At 49.1% G+C, this 12,400-nt stretch overlaps 2 protein-coding genes across 5 annotated transcripts in view; one reads left to right on the top strand and one right to left on the bottom strand.

The window, feature by feature from the left end:
- The window catches only part of LOC119167875 (uncharacterized), a 596,496-nt gene that overhangs the window by 18,179 nt on the left and 565,917 nt on the right, over positions 1-12,400 (bottom strand). The window contains exons 8-10 of one of the 4 annotated variants that reach the window (XR_012884393.1): positions 11,490-11,602; positions 10,466-10,579; positions 1,693-1,795 (exon numbers count right to left, since the gene is read on the bottom strand). Coding sequence is in view for 2 of the 4 variants with exons in the window: in XM_075867434.1 (XP_075723549.1) it covers positions 1,693-1,890 (198 nt within the window). In the remaining 2 variants the exon portion in view is untranslated. Of the gene's footprint in view, positions 1-1,692; positions 1,891-10,465; positions 10,580-11,489; positions 11,603-12,400 lie in introns of those variants that run through there. The other 3 variants (XM_075867435.1, XR_012884394.1, XM_075867434.1) reach the window with 3 other exon arrangements.
- LOC119168198 (plasminogen activator inhibitor 1) overlaps positions 9,736-12,400 on the top strand; it is a 13,904-nt gene continuing 11,239 nt past the window's right edge. The window contains exons 1-2 of the mRNA XM_075867432.1: positions 9,736-9,869; positions 10,776-10,923. Coding sequence (XP_075723547.1) covers positions 9,848-9,869; positions 10,776-10,923 — 170 coding nt within the window. The 5' untranslated portion in view covers positions 9,736-9,847. The remainder of the gene's footprint in view (positions 9,870-10,775; positions 10,924-12,400) is intronic.

A 12,400-nucleotide genomic window follows, 5' to 3' on the forward strand; every position in this document is an offset into this window, starting at 1 on the left:
CGATGTAGACATTACGCGCTTTGGGAGCTATAGCATCGCCCCCATGTCTTCATTCACTTCGTTGAGAAGCGTGGATCTTTTTTTCCTAATCCTTTCCTAGCCGCAGTTACTTTTTCACGGAGTATCTGCCATTTCTAGTGCGCAATAGCTGGAAGCGAAGTAGGATATTAGGAGTTGTTGGTAAGGGCTGATGCACAATACTATCGATAGAGAGGAACAAGGAAAAGAAAACGCTTTCACCTTCGCGTCGTCATTGAAGAATGCATAGGGAACCGTGATTACTTTGATTTGTAATTATTTAGTATCACGCTCTCGCGATAACAAGATAGTCAATTCTGGCGCAGACACGTTAGCTTCCTACGTTTTTCTATGTAGAGAGTAATAACAACAGCAAAATGTCTGCGTTGTTAAGAAATGTTGACGGAGTCGGTAGCTCTTGATTATTGGTAATCTAATAATTAGTAGGGTGGGATTCACACCCACGCATTCATGGTTGGCACGACCACAATACAGCCTGTAAGCTAGCACAATGGGTGTAAGGAACTGTACATTTGGAAGTGTTTTAATGGTTTTGTAAGAGTAGACACTTACTAAAACTTTCATATCACTTTCTCGTAAGCCAGTTGCGCAAGTACTGTTCCCATCGAGGACTGCGACCGAATCGTAAAACGCGTGACGCCATAAGTGGTGGTCAGCTGATAGGTATGCCTCGTAATGCCGGCTGCATTGAAAAGGGTTATGCATTGCGAAACACTTAACGTAACCATAGCAAATTCACATCGCTGTTCCTTTGCTGAAGCAGCGCGTTGCATCCCAACAACAAGCCTTTTAAATATAGAAGGTTTGCTGATGAGTCCAACTCGCGCTAAAAAAAAAATAGACATTGAGGGGTAATCAGTAAGGCACAAAATAAAAAAAAACCTTATAAAGGATTGCTTTTGTAACCCACCTTTTACCAAAGCCTCAATTGAACGGCGAAGGCCTCCCATTCGCGGATAAATGAAGACGCCCATCTTTATCTCAGCTGAAAGCGCTGGAGCACACACTCTTATTGCAAGTGTTCCTACTCTGCGGGTGGGGTTTGGTTCGAACGCGTGATGCTCAGTCGGCCGCGTGGCGTAGGTGGCGCCGTTTTGTGTCAGCACACCGACACGAATAACAGTGCGACGCAGTCGTAACGCCTTATTGCTCCACTCTGCAGGCGCCCTCTATAGACACCGGGAGGGTTGTTTTCAACGATAGTTAATTACGCAACCTGCGAATGGTTTGCTTGGACGTGGGCCATTTAGACGGGCTCACTCACGAAAACACTACTACGCACACGCAACACCTTTAGGGCCGCGACACGGCCACACACCGCGAAACAGTGGGTCCCTGTAGACCCCCTGTAATACACTTCACTACAGTACGCACAGTAAGATACGTAACAGTGCCAGCTGGCACGTAATCCAAAGCGACTCGATTACGCCCGCTCGTACGTGATGAGGCACGTTCGTTCGTTCGTTCGCCCAGAAGGTGGTGTTGCTCCTCTTTGGTTGCGCAACAATTGGCGTACACACGCGAATAGCGCCACAGGGAGGCGCGCGGAACGCTGGAGCAATCACTTCTATAACCACGTGTCGCGGTGTTTGCGAAAAGGGTGGAGAACTTTTTGGGACTCCCCACATCATGTTTATCTCGCGCGGCACTCACCGCACGAAGCCGACAGTTTCTTTTTTCTTTTCTCCATTGTCGTCCGAAGCAGTGGACTCCATTCCAATTACCTCGCTCGATGCCCCCTGGTTCCCTGCGGCGTCTGGAACAACAAAGCGAACGATGCGGAAAGTTGTAGCAGCGTTCCACGCCGGCCTGCTTCTCTGCGTGAACGTCATGAACAAAGGAGAAGCCAACCTGCAGGAGTAAAAAAAAGGGGGGGAAAGAAAAAGCGAGGTAAAAGCAAACGTGCCTGTACATCTGGCTTCGCCGCGTGAACGCTTTGCACAATGACAAGCCATCTTGCCGGAGTGCTAGCAAACGCTGGAAAAACAAATCGTGATCACAGCGAACGCGTCCAGAAAAAAAAAAAAAAACTCTTGCTGGATCTTTTTCTAGAGCTATAAAGAAAGATAAATAAGATAAGAAGGAAGTGTTTTGCTGAGAGGAGGAGGCAATACTTCCTCCTCAAGCCCTTTCACTCTTACTCCCACGTGTCTTCGGCGTCTGCAAGCAACCTTATTCTTGTGCACCAAGGTTACGCAGGAAAGCCAGTTGTACAGGAGCGTTTACTTATATATAAATACATATCAACGGAAAGGAAATCGTGTGAACGGTGGAATTGGGTGTGTGTGCGTCAGGGGAGAAGCGGGGGGGGGGGGGTTCAAGGGATGAAGAGGAGGTGTGGCGGTGGGCCGTTATCGTTTCTGGCTGGGACCTTTGTTTTGGGCAGCAAAGAAAGAGAAGGGGGATGGTAAAAGCGGGCTAGGTTGGGGGGGGGGGGGCATTGGCGCGACCCGACGCCGTAGTCAGGTGCAACTGAGGTCCCGTCACTGGCAGCTGACGCTGCTCGGAGGCGAAGCGAGACTCGAGGGGAGGAGAAAAAAATATCTGGGAACGTTTGCGATGGAGTACGAAATTGAGCATAGAAGATAAAAAAAGAAGACCTGACAACGGCGCGGATGTTGTTGTCAGGCATTGCTCGCGTTCGTGATAAGCCATTAGATGTCCAAGGCGGGTCACAGGTTGGTCGTTCTTATTAATAAACCCTGCCACTCTCGGCGTCTTCGAAAGGAGAAGATGGAGCGCTTAGCCTCCGCTCTGTCATTGTAATAGAACGAGATGTATTTAATAAAGGTTGAGTACTTGTTAATAAAGGCACAGCTTCGCGCGCTTTGACAAGAATAAGAAGGAGTACACATGCGCAGTGGTTGTCCGTAAGAGGAAAGAAAAGCAATGTATGGCGCGCAAATAATTCAATGTACCACATGTGTACATAGTACGCCATAGCAGGCCCAAGAAACTAAGACGAAGTACGCACGCGAAGTCTTGAACGGGAAAAAATGAGATGTATAGAGCCCAGTTATGAAATTCAATTGATAAGTAGTTCGTCTGAAAAAAGACCATACGCTCTCCACCTGGCTTTCCTCATATTTACGATAACGAGACACGGATGTCAGATATGCCGAAATGACGTACTGAATCTCGTGATGGCCCCGACGCACCTTAATGACGTCACGTCTCAGACTTATTCCCACCTTGAAACGAGTCGTTTTCAAGCATCTCAGTACATACGACTCAATTAAATGAGTTTTTCTTTCTTGAAAAGTGAACTTTAGGCCCCCTACGAGACCATAAAAAAAAGAATTACGACAATGTATATATTTCCTGTACAAGGTCATATCGTGCACGAACTTCTGTCTTAAAATTGCCTGTAAGAAACGCTTCCGTTTTTGAACTTTCTCGAAACGATTATACGAATATCGAGACGAATAGAAGAAATATAGCAAATCAGAATAAGTTCGCCTGCATTTGGAATGCGGTTCTTCTGAATCTCTCGTTATGTCCGTATACAAAGAAAAAGAAAGAGGAAAAAAAAGCGCCATTCGTTTCGTGTGTAAACTTTATGCCTTACTCCATTTCGGCTGCTTCCAAAATAGAGCGCTATAAGCTCCTCTGCCGCGTGTCACGAGCGGGCAGTATGTCACGTGGCCTACCGGAACCGGAAACGGTTGCTCTTACGATTACGACCTCGCGGGAGAGGACGATTCCAGACAAAAACGGATATGGGCTCATCTCTGTTTCCGGTCGTCGTTTCGCCCTGCCTTTGCGAAGATCTTCTCGAGCTGCCGTGGCGATGGTGGAGATCGTAGTGTAATGTACCCCCCCCCCCCCTAACATTTGATACTACCGTCATTTGCCTCGCTCATGAATGAACCCTTGTGTGTTATAGAGCAAGAGGCCAATCCCCCCCCCCCCCCCTCCTACTTGGCTCACTCCATAAAACCCTTCCGGTATGCCTGGGCGAACGCGCGCCGCCATCCCTGCCTTCGTCAACTTCCCGTGACTAACGACGGGCCTGCGAGAAAACGGGTGAAAATGCCCCATTTAGCCGGGGACTCGTACTTCTTTCTTTGTGTATTTCTTTAGGGAGCTATTGCAATATGTTCCAGCATGCTACGTACTCCCGAGATACTGGACACTTTTAGTAGGGCCTAAGCAACAATCCTACGTACGCAGCCCGACACGTCGCGCACGCTGCAAGCGAAGCACTCAACAACATTTCAGTTTACCGTGTCAACCGTACCGGGATGCCTTTCGTTTAACTACAAGTAATATACGAGAAATGAGACAGCTTTCGAGTGCTTCTTAGTGTCATCGTGTGGTATCAGCCGTGATAACCGGGAGGGGGGGGGGATGATTATAAATGGAAAGAAGAGAAAAGTGAGCCCCGTAACTGTCTATCAGGGTGAGGACACCTCAACAGTAGCTCACGAGGGGGGGGGGGGGTTGAGAAGGGAATAAAAGGACAGGATTAAAAGGTAAAGATATATATAGAGAGGAAGGAGACAGCGAGGCGCAGGGACGGGGAGCGATGGAAGTAAGGAGAAGACAGGGAAGGTGGACACGTAGGCAGGAGTCCGAGGACGGGGCACCACTGGCGAGAGCTCTTGTCGGCGACAGGAGATGGCGTAGGGCTAATCCAGCCGGCCAGAGCTACGCTGTCGTCGTCGTAGGGAACCGGCGTCAGGAGGTGGTGTAGGACCGAGCCAGTCGGCCAGAGCTGCACTGTCGTCGGAGATCACGAGGGCACAGCCGGTCGGCACAGAATGCAGTGAGCGCTGACATCCAAGCCAAGCCGAATCATTGGATCCATGGTTTTACTTACGGTCTGTGCCCTCTCGCAGGCTGGCTGCTCTGTCATTCATCTTGTGAAAGGTCACGTAGCTTGCGCTACATATTACGCTTGCGTTGCGCCGTTATTTTTTTTTTCGAACGTACACGCGCGTTCACGAAATAGATAGGTTATGGACTGCGCGTGCGCACTTCTCTCCCGTAACCATGGTACATACGTAAGCTCGTTACGTACGCCCAACTAATGCGTCTATACTGTGAGGTCACGGATGTTCGATAAAGTGCGTGAGGCGCGTTGCTTCTTTCGAGACAAGCTTCTTTGGCTAGAGCGCCGCATGTTCAGATACCTATACTATACGGCGTCCCTCATAATCACATCGTGAATACGGGATTTTGAACCCTAGATATTATTAAAAGTCCTTTTATATTGCAACTAGCACATTTTTTTTGTGTGTGTAACCGGCCAGTTGCATCTGTCACCACAACTCTTGCTACACGCTTGTAGCAAGAGTAGTGAGGGCGAAAAATAAGTTACTCTTACCTTTAAATTCGCTGTGGTTTAGGGGCCCATTAAGCTCTTTGCCCGTTTGTCACCATACAGGGAACAAAATGAAGTGAAGTTTACTGAAGCCGTGATAAAAACTCGCGAACTATATAATGCGCTTTAAATTCATCGTAAAAGTGCCAAAAATTGGGTAAAAAGTATAAAAACAAACATCGCTTTTACGATCAACTTCAACTTGTCAAACATTAAGCTCTTTAAAATTATTATATCGTCATCAGCAAAAGTGACCTCCAGAGGCATCTTGCACCTAGGTTACCTTGATTAAGACTTCTCGTAATATATATCGAATATAGGCCGGCAAAACGCGAAGGCACTCGCGGCCGGGCCTTCTACTTCAAATTCGTCACCGGCAACTATAACCACGTCGCCGAAACAGTACTCGGCGACCTCCACAAGTTACAATCTATAGTTGGGTTCATGTACGCATCGGTCGCGCAGCGAAACGCTTCCGCAAAGTACCGGAAGTTCCTGAGGGGTACGTTCACGCGCCACCTAGCGGGCGTCGCGCCATACTTTCTTTGGGAGCCCGATTCAGTCATCGAGTTCGTCAAATCATCGCACATGCCGGCGGCGAGGTTGTAGAAGAAGACCTGCGCCTCGTCGCAGGCCGTGCCGTGAGGCGCCATCACCAGCAAACGCGGCGGGGTACTTCTCGCGATGGCGGCACGGTACATCAGGTACAAAGGGTAGATCATGGCGTTGTCCAAGAAGTCCGGTTCTTTCAGGTTCAAGACTCCGTCGGCAGAAGGCGCCGTCGAGTACTGGTGGGCGAGGCAGTCCTTGATGTTTCTGAGACGTCCTTCCGCCTCGGGACCAATCCGCCATGGCTCATCGACGTCATCATCGTCGTTTCCCGTATCGCCGACCGTCAGAGCCCGAATAAGGCCTCGTGCGACATGTGACGTGACGATCGGGTAGAAGACGGGGTGTATCGCGTTGCTGACACCGTTCAGTAAGGCCACCACGGCGTGAGGCAGGAACAGGGAGTTGCTGGACCTCTGGTACTCGTGCGCTGCCCACAGAGATGACACCGCGAATCGGTTGTCGTAGCCCGGCGAAGACGTAGATCCGTACGCACTCCAGTAGAGGGACGAGGAGTGCACGTGAATCCTGAAAACGCTGGTCAGGATACTCTTCGTTCGATTAGTGCTAGGCGACGTCGCCGAAGCACGCGTGTCGCGGTAATGCTCGTAATTAACAAGGTCGCTCCGCGCCCCGAACTCGAAGCTCATGGCGTTCAACTTGCGTGTCCGGTCTTTGACAGCGTCACCTATCCAGGATCTGTTGGCCGCGAGCAACGACTTGAGCGTCCTTCGCATCGTCTTAAACTGCTGCCTCATCTGATTGTCCAGGTAGGACCGCCGCACGGTCGGGAACTCCCTGCCAGCGGTGAGCTTCGCTGCGATGCCTAGACCGTACTTGTACAGCTTCTCGAGCGCTACGACGCAGGCAACCTGTCTGTGCTTCAGGCCGTCGGCTTGGAAGTCGTGCGTGAGCGTGAGTAGGTCTTCGCCTTCTCTGCCGAGGAAAGGTGATAACTCGACGAGAACCCTAAATGTGATGTAGTTCACCACGACGTAGTCCGAGCTGGAATTAATGACGCGCCATAGGTCCTGGATAGACAATGCGTCACTGACAGAAATGATGACACCGTCATCGATGGACCCTTGGGATTCTGCGAAGAGTGTCTGGAAGTAGGTCGTCCAGTTCCAAGCTTCCGATGACTGCAGGTCTTTGACAGCGATACCATTGTACTTCGGTGACGTGTCGTGCGGGCCTTCGGTCAGCATCGTCACTGCGTCTAGCTCTCGCTCGAGGGCTACAATCTGCGCCGCAATCGAGTAATTCCCAGGCAGCGATTCGTCTGTAGCACCAGGCCCGTTGCTGACTGGTCCTTGCTTCTCCGTCACGACCGACACGAGCGCTTCCTGTGCCAGACCACAAGCGCGGCTGCTCGTGTTCCACGCGCACAGTACCTCATCTACTATCTGCAGGTAACGCATCTCGGAAGCTCCCGGCGTCTTTAACATAAAGCGATGGTACGGAGTCTGCGGAGGCCCCATGGCGAGCATGAAGCAGTTCTCGTTTTCGCGGCACGGAAAGGTGCGACTAGGCCTCACCTCGACCGTGAACAGCGTGCCCAATCTCAATAGCCTGTCAGCAAGCGCGACGACTTCAGGCAGTTCTCGGGTCTCCCACGACGATATTAGCCCTAGCTCATCCAAGATTCCGTCAAGCTCTGGCGAAACCAGGTGATCACCGTTGGCTGCTGCCTTGCGGCACTCGTCGTACACCCAAATCATCTGTGAAAAGAAATTGTCGTCCGGGCTGACTTCGGCTCCCTTCAAAGCCTCCTTCTTGGCCGAGGTGTAACGTCGGAAGAGCTGCTCTAGGTCTCCGAACAGCTTGATGGCACCCGAAAGAGGCGTCGCTGTTTGCGTCAAGCCTTCGAACGGCCTGCGCCCTCTGGAGCAAACATGGGTGTAGAAGTCGTCGCACGGGTTGACTTGCCAGGCCACGTGGCGTAGGACGTTCTGCGACGTCCAGTTGCATACGGTCGACCTGCACAGCAGCGGGTTGAGTCGCCTACGAGTCCAGTAGACTGGGGACCAGGAGACCTCGGTCTGCGAGCTCTTGGACGCTGCGTCGCGTGCCCGGGCGTAGGCAGGCATCAGGTACTTCTTAGTGAACAGTGCAGCGCACAGGAGTAACAACGCGATGCCTATGACGGAGCAGGCTACGCACGTGGGTATGGACGCCAAGGCAGCCTCTTGTACTTTGCGGCGCCAGCGTTTGGGCATGGCTCGGTGAGGCGTCGACGTCCGTGCCTAGCCTTTATGCTGTGGAACGAGCGTGACCTATAACGATGATGATGATGGATATCATTTACGCGAGCTTGTGAAGGGGTCAAGGACTGGGATTTGTGTGGCAGTTGGTGCTTAAACGAAATATTTGAACAAGAGCCTGGAAGCAAGCACAGTAGGTCAGAAAACTAATGGGGCTTAATGATATCATACTTGTAATCAATAAAAAGAAATGAATGTGGGTCGGGCACGTTGTGCGTAAGCAGGATAATTGCTGGTCATTGAGGGTATACCTGACTGGATTCCAATAGAAAGCGAAATCCTGTGAAGGCGACAGAAAACTGGGTGGGCAGATAACGTGGCAGCAGAAATCACAGGAAAAGGTTAATTGATGGATAATGGGAGAGTCCTTGGCCCTGCAGTGCGTGTATTCAGGCTGTAAATTATCATAATAATGCATGCGAAATCAAAAATGAAACTGATACATCAAGAACGATTTTGAAAAAAAACTGTGAGTTAAATGATTCCTTAATAAACGTGAGTGTTGGTCACTGAAGTGAACAACTGGCCCGTACACGCATCCTCCTGTAGTAGTGGGTAAAAGGCATGGCTTCAGAGCCAGTAGCAAGAGTCAATTCCACCGCAGCCTGCGATTTAACGTAACGTATCATCATCACCCTCCTGACCACGACCACTGCTGGACAAATGCCTCTCCCATTTTTCGCCAGTCAATTCAGTCCAGTGCTTCCTCCTGCCACTTCATACCCCCAAACTTTAAATGTCATCTGTCTTCCTGACTTTCTGTCTCCCCTTCACCCGCTTGCATTATCTTGGAATCCATTCAGTTACCGCTATTGACCAGCGGTTATCCTGCATACGTTTGTTTGTTTGTCCCTTTTATCCTGGCGCAAGCCACCATGGGGGATCGGCAATGCTACGTGCCCGGCTCATCCCAATTGCGTCTTCTTTATTTCAACTATGGCATCCTTAACCCCGATTTGTTCCCTGACCCACTTTGTCCTCTTCTTGTTTCTTAAGGCTACACCTATCATTTTCCCTTTTTCCTTTCCATCGCTCGCTGCGTCATCTTCAATTTGAGCACAACGAGCCTTCAGGTTTCTGCTCCATAGATGAGTACCGGCAAGATGCAGCTGTTATATACCTTCCTCTTGAGGGATATTGGCAATCCACCAGTCACGATTTGAGAATGCTTGCCAAATGTGCTCTCCCTCATTCTTATCTTCAATCTCATAGTTTGGCTCCACGGTTACTACCCGTCCTAATTAGACGTACTCTTCAACCACTTCAAGTACACTGCTACCTATCTCGAGGCGCTGTCCTCTTCCGGGGTTGTTGTACTTTAGTTTCGTTTCCCGCACATAATTTTAAGGCCTACCTTTCTGATCTACTTGTCTAAATTAGTAGTCATGAATTGCAATTCGTAACGTATAAAAGTCGCTTAATATTATTTTTTTTTACTGTAAGCTGTCTTCTTGGCCAACCGGAAGCAGTGGGTATGAACCACAGTGCCGACGGACAACGATGGAACAGCCACAAGCGAATCACGCATTAGGCAGGTGTAAGACGGAAGCCTGTGAAGATAAGTGCCTTCCTTGACCTGGCGCAGAACCCACGCAAGTACTGATGGGAAATGCACAGGCTTCTGATTACAGGTACCAATCATAGGATGTCAGCGCTTCTCTTTTCTTTCCCAAGCATTCTATTACATATAGGCATGTCCTTTGCACCTGCGGCCGGAAAGCTTTAGAACCGACGAAAAGATGGCCGCAGTTTCAGCATTTCATTTGAGAAAACATAAATATGCGCTTCCTGGCATCGTGGCAATGGTTAAGGTTTTATGACTTAAAAGCACGGTATGACTATGAAAGTGTCGGGAGGGCTGTGTAAATTTGGACCACGTGGGTTTTTTTTTTCAACCTGCACCTGCTTCTAAGAAAACGGGGGTACTATTCTGGACGCTGTCTAATTCCGCCATATTGTAAAATTTCGTAACGGTGGCATTTTAAGCCAATCAGGTCGTAGCAGCTCACTTTGCCAATTAGCGTCGATCAACGGTGGAATCTGACCACATTGCGGAATTCGACAATCTCCAGAATAGCACCCCGGGCACACTGCTTCCATCTATATGCGGCGGCCGCGGCCAGAATTTGATCATGCAACCTTTCGGCTAGCAGCCAAGCACGATAACCACAAGATCCCCGCTTTAGGTAAGTAGCAGGCCGTCCAGGTCAATGTTTAAACCTGGTACCTGTTGGTCATGTTCCTCCTGCCGGTTGGTACCTGTTGGTCTTGTTCCTCCTGCCGGTTGATCCCTGTTGGTCATGTTCCTCTTGCCGGTTGGTCCCTGTTGGTCATGTTCCTCCTGCCGGTCACGAGACACTGAAGAAAATAGACTAACACTTCTAGATTAATTTTGGGCTAATGCGTACGCCAGCTACCTTTAGACTAACTTGTGGGTGCAAACCATAGTCGCATAAGATTGTCGATGGGAAATGACGATCTCAGTATGAGCTGCATGTTCTTTTTTTCCTGTTTCTTTTCACTGCCCCTACCCCCAGCTTACGCTCTGTTTCTCGTTGTGGTGACGAACACCTCGGCCAGCCGGAAACAACCTGTGTTCAGTACGGTGGCCAGAGATGTTCTCTACAAAGGCGCAACCTCGCTTACCCTGGAGGTGCTGGACTACCACGGGTCCCGACCAGAGAGGTACTGACCACGACCTACTAAGTCAAAAGCCTTTGTTGCCTCATCAAACGGAAAAAGATGACCGACATCGGTAGCGTACGCAGCAGGCGACATGTGTGATGTGGAAATCCATCGTCATACGATGACGGCGCCCTTTTGATGTTACAGGTCACCGAAATTTGCGACATTATCGCGAGGTTACCGTGGCGTCACATAATAGGACGTCACAATAATATGTAAACACATCGCAATCAATTTATCAAAGCTGAGACGATCTCAGAGTCACTGCAATGTCCCGTGAGGTGTGAAAAGATTCCAGTGCCTCCGATTCCGGAGGCTATGTAAAATCACGTAGGGTGCAGAAAGGTATAGTAACAGGAGGGAGATCAATACAATCTACTGCGAGCAAACCAAAGAAAACAGTTTTAGCTTTCTAGCTGTCTCGGGCATGCACAAGGAACTCTGCGTTTTTTTTTTTTAATCTACCGGTACAACGAGTTAGTGCCTAAAAGAATCTACGGCCAGAGATATCCCCGATTTGGGTGAGAAAGTAATAGAGAACGACGGAGAAGAGGGTTTTTACACACTTTTTCGATGTGGCCCACCCTGTGGATCCTGCCGGTTGCCTTCCCCCTTCGCACGGCCTTCCGTAACTTGAGATCGACGTAATAAAGTAGTTTCTTCCGTGCTGGTCGCATCTCTGAAGAAGAGCGAAAGCGATTGGATAGCAATCGACTTACATTGTCAAATAAAGGTCTATGAAGTTGCAACGAGAAAAAAAAAACTGATCCACTTATTTGTGCTCTACTGTTACCCTGAAAACCGCAACGCTATACTCTGAATGAGAAAGCCGTCTGAGCTAAAAGAAGTGTCTATCCCGGACCAGTATATACTCTCGATCGAATATGACGCCTTCTGTTTTGGTGCACCTTGTTAACAATATTATTCGCGCTAAAGAACTTCAAGCAGCAAATAATCGGTAAAAAAGGATGTCAGTCATCTTTCGCTGAAGATGTTTTACAACTACTCGTGGACTTGAACCAGATTTTTTTTCATTAAATGAAACAAATATTTGCGGAATGTTTGCTTTTACTTTCTCAATAAGTTCCGATCATCCACTACACTTTTATGCTGTTGTCACAAGGTCCCCTTTCATCGCGATCAACACATCATCCGGATCAAATTTCTTGATAGAGATTGGCTCGACTGCACGAGCTGCCGAAGATATAGCTAATCACTGCCGAGAAATTTTATCCCGATTGGGCTTAATTGCGATGAGCAATGAACCGTGTGGCGCAGGTATATATTGGTGCTGTTGCTCTCGTTATGGTAACAATTGAAGGGGTCCTGCAACAATTTTCTAAGTAACCATCGAATGCCTTCATGACAATAGATTATTGCCTTACTGATCGACCACCGCATTTTTTTAGAATCCGTCAAGTACATTGACATTGATTATTGACAATAGATTATTGATTATTGATTCATGACAATAGAT

Source organism: Rhipicephalus microplus, chromosome 6 (assembly GCF_043290135.1).
Source record: "Rhipicephalus microplus isolate Deutch F79 chromosome 6, USDA_Rmic, whole genome shotgun sequence".
NCBI lineage: Eukaryota > Metazoa > Arthropoda > Arachnida > Ixodida > Ixodidae > Rhipicephalus > Rhipicephalus microplus.